An 11,266-nucleotide genomic window follows, 5' to 3' on the forward strand; every position below is an offset into this window, starting at 1 on the left:
CAGTCACAAAAGAACTGGATGCAGGGAATAACTTTGATATTATATACTTGGATCTTAGAAAGGCTTTTGATACTGTTGCACATGGAAGACTGCTGCACAAATTGGAGCAATGTGGCATTGGAGGCAAATTGCTGCTGTGGATAAAGGGGTGGTTGAGGGGGAGAAGACAGAGAGTGGTAATCAATGGACACTGCTCTTCGTGGACTAATGTTATTAGTGGAGTCCCTCAGGGTTCAGTGTTGGATCCATTATTGTTTTCTGTATTTATAAATGATATTGATGATGGTATATCAAGCTTAATGTCCAAGTTTCAGAGCCAGCTGGAGTTGTAAACATTAAAATCACCAAGGAAAATTACTTCACTGTTAGGAAAGTTGGACTGGATAAAGCCAAGTTGCAAAGAGAGGAAGTCAAAGAGCTCCAAGTGATTAGTGGAGTTGGGAGAATGGTAGAGACAACAGATGAATTTGACACAATGAGGTAGAGAGATGTTAAGCCAGAGAAGATCAAAGAATGGAGATTCCAAATTGCCAAGTCTCTGACAGGGAATATTAGAACGGACATATGCACAATTACCACCTTCGAGGCGAAAGGAATCATACAGCGAATAATTTGGGCATCTGAGATGAGCAGTAGATGAATCAACCGATAACTGAGATTCTGTCAGAAAAAGTACATGGGGTTTGGCAGACTGCAAGTGGAAATGGACATCGTTGAGATTAGAATTGAGACCACGTGTATTTGTGAAATGAATTAGGAAGTCCTTGGGAGGTTTAGATCTTTTCGCAGATAAGCTCGCTCTATTAGTTTGACAATTCATGGTGTATTCAATAGTAAGAAAAAGTAGGGGGGACATGCTGTATGAAGTAATGAAATTTTTGGATATGGCGTACATGTGGTAAGAATATACCCAGATCCTTGACATAACGTGGCCTGGACAATGCTCCCCGCATACACACTACTCGGACTCCTTCCAGTCACTATCTGGCAGAGTAGAGGTAACAAGATTATACACTAGCTGATCCGGTAGCTTCCTAGAGAGTTACCAATAACTTAGCCCGGAGGGAACCATGCCCTGTTATCAGATAAGAAGTTGTCATAGAGGGTCTAGACCACGAAATAACTCCAGGGGTTGTTGAGAATTCCACTTGCGCAATACACTTTTATATACTTTTATATACACTTTTAATACACAATAGGTTCAGTCCGGTGTACTAACTAGCGGCCGGCCTGTAGTAGTATTTTACTCACCGTCTCTCGAGCATGCTGCATGGTCAGCTCACACGCTCTGCAGGCTTTTGTGGGACTCCTGCCCCTGGACCTGGGGATTGTCCGCGGTGGCATGCTATTTCAATTATCAAGAGGGAAAAGTGTAACCTGTATTGGCTTCACCACAGACCGGACCAACAATAGCAACGCGGAAAAGAAACGACTGACCAAACATCTCCAACATTTTCCATTCCATTCCATTTATTTGTACATACACAATTATTACATATATATATACAATATTTACAAAAAGATATATATATATAATTTTATAGACATTAAAATTCTCGTTACATATACCTCCTGGTGCACTTCGTACGTGTATCCCAGAGTCAAGGGTGGCTCTTGGGCAAAAGCCCATTTCCACCAAGTTCATCTGTTTTGGGGTAGAACCTCAACAAATCTAGCCTAAAAACATGTGCGAGGTATTTTACCACCGCCAATAGAAGACAGCTGTTGCCCGGTGCCCTTCTCTAGGCCCCCCGGGTTTACGTTATGTATTTGTGCCAATTGCACAAGTCCCGCACCCACCGGAAGTAGTGCAATACCAGTGGGTGTCAACAAAGGAATTACTAGTGGAGAACTTCCACAAATTATCCTCACTTACACCCAGTAATTATTATATTAAACAGATATATACAATACTTTTTTTTTAAAAATATGCTCAGAGTCTCTGACTTACTGAGAACCAAGAAAACAATATATAACATATATCTTTACAATAACATTTGACATAAATCTTGCCAATGGGCCAAAATCAATGCAACATTAAATAATATAAATCAACACAATAGCAATCCATATAAGTCAACACGATAACAATTAACTTAAATCTTCTGTTTACACTTAAACCTTTTGTCTTTTGGTCATTTGTGAAGTCCCTTCCCAGAACAAGCTGAAGTTCTTAGCTGAGTCCTCAATATGAAAACTGTTCTTGAGATGGTTTGCAGAGCAGTAAAGTTATTATGGTCTTCAACTAAGATATTTACATTGTTCTCCAATAAGTTTGGAACCATAGACATTAAATCCGTTCTAAGTTGAGAGTACAACGAACAGTTCAGAAGTACATGAATCCGCTTTTCATATTCCCCACATGGGCAGTACGGATCAGGCTCCAGGTCACGCTCAAATAACTTAGCCCGGAGGGAACCATGCCCTGTTATCAGATAAGAAGTTGTCATAGAGGGTCTAGACCACGAAATAACTCCAGGGGTTGTTGAGAATTCCACTTGCGCAATACACTTTTTTTGTTACAAGCCCAAATTCGCTCTCATCCCATCTTTTTTGACAGACAACAGTAAATTCCTTCCATATCCTTTTCTTCTCCCTTTTAAAGTCGCTGGCTGGGTCAGTCGTAATTCCAAGCATTGTCTTAGACTGTCCTTTTTTTAGGTAGTGAATTAAACCCCGAAAGCAATATATAAACCTACAGAAATCGTACCACCAAGTATTTCGAGTGCGTTGTTTGAAACAGTTCTTGGAATATTATTGATCGCCAAAAGAACTGATCTTTGTGTGGAAATAAGTTTCTCTTTCACTTTTACCTTTGATACTTTTTGGTACCAAACACTTGCTGCGTATGATATAATAGGCAAAAATATGGTTTGATAGTAAAGGTTCAAAGTTTTCTTTGATAATTCCCTCTTTCCTTGAGACTCTGATAACTGACGCTGAGAAAAAACGGATTTTGTCCCTGAGCTTTGACACATGAGGCAGAAAACTGAGTTTATCATCTAAGGTGATACCCAAATACTTAGTTTGGGTTACATATGGTATTTGGGTATTATTTAGTCGGATTCTGGACGGGACGGTCTGTTGTGGCTAAAATGGTTCTTAAAAGTCACAAAACTGGTTTTATTGGGGGATATTTTCAGTTTGTTGACTATAGCCCATGACATCAAGTCATCCAAGATAGTCTGTATTTTCTCTTCCGTTATTCTCCTTGTGTTTCCATTAGCAACGATCACCATGTCATCCGCAAAGGCTACCTTACTTATACCATAGTGTTCCCGCGTTAACCATTGATCCAGCACAGCGTTCCAGAGGAGAGGTCCCAACACTGACCCCTTGGGGACATCCTCTTGAAATCTGAGCCAAGTACGTAAGATGTTTTGCCACCACCTTAATATGTCTGTCTTTAAAGTACGATCGCATCACACTCTGGGGATCTAAAGCTCCTTAGGGCACTTTCCCACCATAACGTGTCAAACGCGCCCTGAAAGTCCACAAACACAGCGAGAACGTATTTAGCAGGTGAGTTGGACACATAGTGGTCAGAAGATTTATAGCGTCTTCAGTCGACCGTCCTTTCTTGAAGCCGTATTGTGCTTCTGAACATAACTGATGATCATCTAGCATTTTTTGGAATCTTGGGGCTAACATTCGCTCAAACAATTTTCCCAGTTTTGCTAAAAGCGAAATAGGCCTGTAGGACCGTGGATCTGATATAAATTTCTCACACTTGTGCAGTATCTTTAGTAGAGCTCTTTTCAATTGACGAGGAAATATTCCTTCTGATAAACACTTATTCATCAAATTTAAAAGAATGCGTGGAAAAAATTCAAAAAATTTAACTATCACTGTATTCTCAATCAGGTCAATACCGGGGCATTTCTTGCCATTGAGCTTTGCCACGGCAGAGCCAAAATTCAGGAGTGAAAAGGATTCAATTAATGGTCCTTCATACTTTTCATTATCATGACGTATTTGCATTTGTTCATGTGAATCTAGATCCGATATATCTTTGGGGAAAGGTTGTTATTTATGGAATCCACCGTAGACATCAAGTCTTGAGTCTCTTGACCATCTACTTTAACTGTGTTATAAACATCTCCGCATGCCATTTTGTTCCTTGATATCCGATAAAGCAAATCCGACGGTTCTTTATTTCCTATATCCGTTACAAAATTTTTCCAGCAACTTTCTTTTGAGTTGGAAATTGCCTTTTGATAATTTTTCCTTAGAGTACTGTGAGCTTTCCTGAAGGTCCGAACATCCTCGGCAGAAAGATGCCTATGTCGCTGGAATTCTTTTCTAGCCTGTTGAACTTGCTTTCGCAAGTTACTTAAGTCTGAAGACCACCAAGGAACAGAAGTCCAAGGAACAAAATCCTTGAAAACGAAGCCCTCGTTATTGAATGGTTTAAGCGCCATACTTCACTCAACGTGTTAAACAAAAAGATTCCCGCCAATTTCTCCCCCATTTGGAATTTAGCACGTATTAAGTTTCCACGTGCACTGAAATGCATTTCGGGATATAACCCGTATATAACACAAGCGCGCTCTCTTTCTCCCCCCCCTCCACTATAGCTAACTGAAGACGAGGAAACTCGAAAGTCGCTCGTGCGCGATTATTAGCTTATATTTTCCTTTTCTCTTTTTTTTCTCTTAATTTAATTTAATTTAATTAGGCAACCATGGAAGGTGCACTTTCCTTTCTTAAATTTTTTTTTTATAGCCCATAACTAATTTTAAACCCATAATCCCTGTAAAGTATTAGAATCCTATAAGCACTATGTATGTGGTAAAACTCTCCACTAGCTAAGCGGATTACTATGAGGTGAGTGCTGAAAATTAAGCTAAGCTATACATACGATCTAGTTATATTGATATTTATATTCATAAAGATATTGTTGACTTTATTTACAACACATTCATAAAGACATCGTGCTTTGAACATTATTTACAATATATTGGGCATTATTATGCTGCCCTTATCAATGTGCACTTTGCCTCTTAAGGATCTGTTTTCGGTACCTCCGATCCTTCACAAACCTACAGAGGTCGCCGTCAATTGAGAGGATTGTGGGGAGCATCTCCCTGGGGAGAAAGCGGTCACTGAGCGCTAGTCTGTTATAGTGAGCTGTGAGCGTGGGAGCTGACCTCAGTCCGGGTAGAGGGATCCTCCAGCCACACAGTTCCCAGATGCTTGGCTCCGAGACCATTCCGATTGTCATCTTGACAGTGAGAACGAGGCGTTTTTCAAATACAAGATCTGGAAGTCGGGCAAAGTGAAGTGACGTCGCCATCGCAGTTGTCCTTTGCTGGGGTGGACGACGATGTTTTTGCGTGATCCAACGAAGGAGCCAGTGTTCGGCGGAGTACACGCGCTTGATGTTGGTAGGGGCCGCGGACCCCCAAATTTCCGAGGCATACAGTACGACGGAGTATACTGAGGTGTATATGTACCGACGAGTCACATCCAGATCCCTAACGTGGAGCAGTTGTTGTTTTATGGTCCAGCGCATTTGACAGAATTTTGCTATGAGCTTGTCAATGTGGGGGTTGAAGCTCAGTTTATAGTCGAAGACGACTCCCAAGTCTGTATGCATCTTGACCACTGGGAAGGGAATGCCGTCTAGAGTAGCTTGGATTTCAGTGGGTTGGCGCCTCAGAGAAAAGACAATTTGGGCTGATTTGGCAGGGTTAATGAGGAGGCCAAATTGATGGAGATAGGATCCTAAGTCGTCTAACTTTTCACAGATCTTTTTATTGATGTTTGAGAGATGTTCGCCAGGGTTAATCTGAGTATATATTTTAATATCATCGGCATAGCAGAGTATGTCTTCTCTCTGTTGCACAAACAGAATAATAACTGCGGTGAATAATGCTCCGGAGAGAACTCCGCCTTGGAGAACTCCCGCAGTGATCTTTTTCCGGATTGTGTGTTGATCCGCTTTAAGAAGAATGGTTCTGTCAGAGAGCAGGGCTGTGATAAACCACAACATGTCACCTTTTATGTAGAAGTAGTTTTCTAGGAGGTGAACAAGTGAGGGGATTCTGATGGAGTCGAAAGCAGCTTTCAGGTCGATGTAGGTGACAGAAAGCTCTGCTTTAGCTTCTAGTGCACTGAGAATGGTGTTGGTTATCGATGTTAAATTGGTGACTGTGGATCTACCTGGAATGCCATAGTGAATCTGTGGGGGTTCATATGCATCAGAAGAAGATGAATATGTTTCAAATTCATGGTACCAAGTAAAACTCAGTCTTCTTTTGACATTATGTTTATTAAATAAGTAATTCAGAAGACAACAACCAATTAATTTCAACAGTTTAACAATATATGTCTATATAGACACTTTACTGCACCCGGGAAGAAATCTGCATAAGAGTTGAAGAATTCATTAAGGTTGGTTTACGGGTCTCAGCCCCTAACGGACAGGGGGCGCCACAAAATTATTTACAAAATGAGTAATTTCAAGTAGATTCTTTTCCTCCAAACTAATATTCCCAACTCCAAATTTAAGAGAGTTATAGCCACTTTAAATTTCTTTAAAAGTAGCCCAAAACTAGCCCCTTGTTAACCTATGGGACTTTTCCGAAATGTAAATGTGAAATCTGACTAATAAAGACTGGTATATTCCCAGTATATAATGACATATAAATATTTAATGGCTTCTCCCTAAAGGGGGTTACCCAAAAGCCAGTAAATTTCCAAAGCAATACAATAACAAGTCTCAATTTTTTCGCCCATATTTTCGGCTTCGCCCTATTCAAGCGACATCACCCCTACGCAATCGAAAGAGATCACACATGTACTGTGTGTGTGTGTGTGTGTGTGTGTGTGTGTGTGTGTGTGTGTGTGTGTGTGTGTGTGTGTGTGTGTGTGTGATGATTTTTTTAGGTCCTATCCACTGAAATCTCGTGAAATTAGGTGGCAGGACCTGCCAGAGTGAACTATAGACTACTGGGAACCTCGTCTACCTCCACGGGGCATAAGTGGGGCAACGTCTTGGGCCTCAGCAGGGGCTCAGCGGCTAAACGACCAGATGAACAACGGTACATGACACTACACATGAACAATTCCAACACACTTTTAAATTTCTGGCATTTCCCAGCGAACTGGTTCACCTACGATGTAAGCAACGCGGAGATGGGGGAAACCCGTGGTGCCATATGACAATAACACACACTTTACACTTTACCTAAAGATCATTGCTGACCAGGTACACCGTATCATGACAACGGGCTTCCCCTCTGGCCGGTCCGTCTTTCAGCAGGATAATGCGCCATGCCACACCACCTGTATTGTTAGAAACTGGTTTATATGAGGAAGACTTCCAGGTATTGCCCTGGCCTCCAAATTCCACAAACATCAATCCCATCGAGCATCTGTGGTTTGTGTTGGAACAGCAACTCCTATCTGCGGCGACTAAACCACAGACCTTACAAGAGGTAAAGGATCTGCTGGACCCCGCAACTGGGGTCCGGTGGCTAAATGGCCAGAGGAACAACATAACACTACACGTATACAATATCCATACACTTTTAAATCTCTGGCCTTTCCAGTGAAAGAAACCACAATGAAAGAAACGTGGAGATGGGGGGGAACGCCCTGGTGCCACTTGACACTGAACACATTTTACACTTCTTACGAAAAAATTGTGGTGTAACATGTCATTTAAGATGCATTTCTTGCATTCACGCATGGACTTTTTCTCCCAACATTGTGGCGCCGTCAGCGACGAACATGGTGAGCTTTTCCGTCAAGACAATCGCAGCGATAGAACAAAGATAGAAAAGCAAATGGAGTGCCGCAATGTTAGGCAATTATTGTTGGTTGGTGAAAAGGGATGCGCCCGAAGCTGAATACAAGCGAAAGGCAAAAAAAGTCCCGTTTTTGATAGAGCGATGTTCGTAGCTACATTTTACTCCCATATAAATAAAAAGTACTTCGTATAAATATAAACAACTACTCAATTCGAAAACAACAGCCAATCTTCCACTTTAAGCGCTATTTCCGTGTTTAGCACCCCAAATTCTATAAAACAAAGTTATTTTCATGCCCGTACAAGATATGACCCAGAAGTTTTTGTCCAGCTTTATTGGCAAGTTTAGAAGAGAATTGCTGCAACTATTAAGCTGATATCAACATTACGTATTGCTCTTTAGAGACCACAGAGAACGTGTAGAAAGGGAATAGAAAGAAAATGGTTTTGAGTTCTAAAGAATATCCTGCAGTATTCGATAGTTTACTTAAAACACATTTAGAAAATTTTCTTATCCGCTCGAGGAAATGTTAGATACTTATTGCGAACAATTTGTGACGATTTAATTGGTAAACGAAGTCGAAGATAAAATCATTTGCGAGATCAAACAACGCATTTTTCCATAATTGTGGATTTAACTCTTTACGTTACTCGTATTGATCAGCTAACATTTCTTCTGAATGAATCGGGAAGGTAATATTTGAGAATGGTGTATGGCTTTCATTCCTAACATCAAATAAATAATTCTGAATATTTAAAAGATGTCGTTTTGAATACCCTGAACAAGTATTCCATAGCTACTAAATATTGTAGAACGCACTGGATATTGTGTATAGAGCGCAGCTAGAAAAGGACACAGAACTTCTAGACAACGTCTCAAGAAGGGCAACTAGATGTACTGAGGTGAGGATCGTCTTAAAAGATGGACTGCAGAGTCTGGAAAGTAGACACAAAATCAGTGGTTTCTGTTGAATGTAAGTAGACAGAAAATGAAGTTCAGAATGCAACGGAAGATTCGATCTCAACCAGTTCACCTCCGAGAAGAGTGCTGTTGATCACTTTAAGAAGTTGCTACCCAAACAGTTCAAGACATCGCTGTATAATTACTTTTTAGATATGGGCAAATTGTAATGAAATTCACAAAAAAAAATAATAATAATAAAGGTTAATTAATGAAATAAATATTATTTAATAGTAATATTTAAAAATATAAAAAATAACTGGCCTTTACTGTTCTGAAGAAATTACTGATATATAACAGATACAAAATGTTACCAAGAAATATTTACGAGAAATTTTCAAAAATTGTGTCACATTTTCTTGTTTCTACAGGGGCGATGTGTTACAAGAACCCAGTCACTAGTGCAGATGGAACATACATGGAGTTATGCCCGTGTGCAAATGGGCTTACATGTAATGGAGCACACATGGGAAAATATGGGGTGAGTGAAAGCGCATTTTATAAGTACATTGGTAACCAAACTCGTTGAAAATATTTTAAAATAAAATGAAAATTAATTATTTAAAACGAACTATAAATGTTCACTGGTGATCATACAAACTTACAACAAATTATTACTCCTCTCTGTTTTTTTTTTTTTTTTTTTTTGTTAAAAGGAAAGCAGAAGCAGCAGAATGAAAGGACACAAATATTTCCAAAATGGTTTTCGATTTAGTAATAACTTGTATGCACCTATCGTGAACTTCCCGTATCTAAAACTGAAGCTGGAGAAATTGTGATAAGATTTATTCTTACACTGAATAGCGTTCGTACAATTCTAAGGCCACCTTTTGTTCCGTTCTTGGTATTATTCGCCACACAATACCAACTATTGCAATAAAAAAGGGTTACCAGTAGCGTAGCTACCCTTTTTCGAGCCCGGAGGCCAAGAACATGTTCGGGCCCCTGCTTAATTAATGAAAATTGCATAAATAGGAGACAGCCAAAGACACCTTGCCCCTAAAGGGTCCGGGACCAGGAGGCAATTGCCTTGCCTGCCTGCATGGTAGCTACGCCACTGAGTGTTACCTTCAAACTTCAAGCTACATGTAGAAAGAAAATGCACATTCATCATCATCATCATTATCATCAGCCATTTTCAATCCACTGCAGGATGAAGGCCTCTCCAGCAACTTTCCAGTTCCTTCTGTTTTGAGCACAGGCCATCCATTTACTACCCACAAACTCATGAATTTCATTTGTCCATCTCCGCCTTTGTCTTCCAGGTTTTCTTCTAGCTCCTCTTGGACACCATTCTGTTATTTTCTTAGTCCATCTGTCATCATGTCTTCGAGCTATGTGTCCTGCCCAAGACCATTTAAGTTCTTTAGTTTTGATAAGAATGTCCTTTACTTGAGTTTGCTGCCTAATCCATGTGTTTCTCTTCTTATCTAACAGTCTGATTCCCAATATAATTCGTTCCATTCTTCGCTGTGTAGTTCTTAGCTTCTCTTCCATTCTTTTGGTGAGTGCCCAAGTTTCACTTCCATAAGTCATGGTGGGGAGTATACATTGATTCATTATTTTACGTTTCAGACAAACTGGGATATTTCTCTTCAGTATGTGACTATATTTCCTGAATGCTATCCATCCAAAATTTATTCTTCTCTTGACTTCCAGCCATTTATCATTATTATAGCTAATGACTTGTCCCAGATAAGTATATGACTCCACCTTTTCAATTACTCCTCCTTCAATGATTATATCATTTTCTGTGGCATACTTGTTCATCATTACTTTTGTTTTAGCCATATTCGTCTTTAGTCCAAAATCCTTACTAAATGCGCATAACTGATTAAGATTTTCCTCTAATTCTTTGGGATCGTGGCTTATGACCAAAATGTCATCTGCAAATCGTAAATGGCTTAGGTACCCTCCATTCACATTGACTCCTTTCTGCGACTAGTCTAATTATCTGAAAGCTTCCTCAAGGGCAGCAGTAAACAGCGTCGGAGATATTGTGTCTCCTTGTAGAAATCCTTTCTCGATTTTAAGTTTCCTACTGTCTTTGTCTAGTCTAATAAAGGATGTAACACACTCATATATTTTCTTCAAAATCATAATATATGGGGTATCTATGCCTTGTCTTTCCAGTGCCCGAAACATTGCCTTATGCTGTATGGAGTCAAATGCCTTTTCATAATCCACAAATGCCAGGCATAATGGTGTTTTATATTCATTTGCTTTCTCCATTAGCTGTAATATTACGTGAGGGTGATCAATAGTTGAGAATCCTGTCCTAAAGCCAGCTTGCTCTTTCGGTTGATTCTCATCAAGTATTCTTTCTAATCTGTTAGTAATGACCCTTGTGAACAACTTGTAGATGTGGGATAACAAGCTAATTGGTCTATAATTTCCAATTTCTGATTTATCTCCTTTCTTATGCAGCAAAATTATGATTGCATTATTCCACTGCTTAGGCATCACACCTTTTCTAATGCACTTTGTGAAGAGCCTTGCCAGTTTTTGTGTTATGTCCCTTCCTTCCAATTTTAACAACTCTACAGTAT

General features: G+C 39.8%; 1 protein-coding gene across 1 annotated transcript in view; it reads left to right on the forward strand.

Annotated features, from left to right (window-relative positions):
- Positions 1-11,266, forward strand: part of LOC150092041 (uncharacterized) — an 88,000-nt gene that overhangs the window by 64,697 nt on the left and 12,037 nt on the right. Inside the window, exon 4 of the mRNA XM_090386752.1 lies at positions 9,089-9,198. Within this exon, the coding sequence (XP_090242878.1) occupies positions 9,089-9,198 (110 nt within the window). The remainder of the gene's footprint in view (positions 1-9,088; positions 9,199-11,266) is intronic.

Source organism: Mastigoproctus giganteus, chromosome 1 (assembly GCF_048544385.1).
Source record: "Mastigoproctus giganteus isolate SK-2022 chromosome 1, ASM4854438v1, whole genome shotgun sequence".
Taxonomy (NCBI): domain Eukaryota; kingdom Metazoa; phylum Arthropoda; class Arachnida; order Uropygi; family Thelyphonidae; genus Mastigoproctus; species Mastigoproctus giganteus.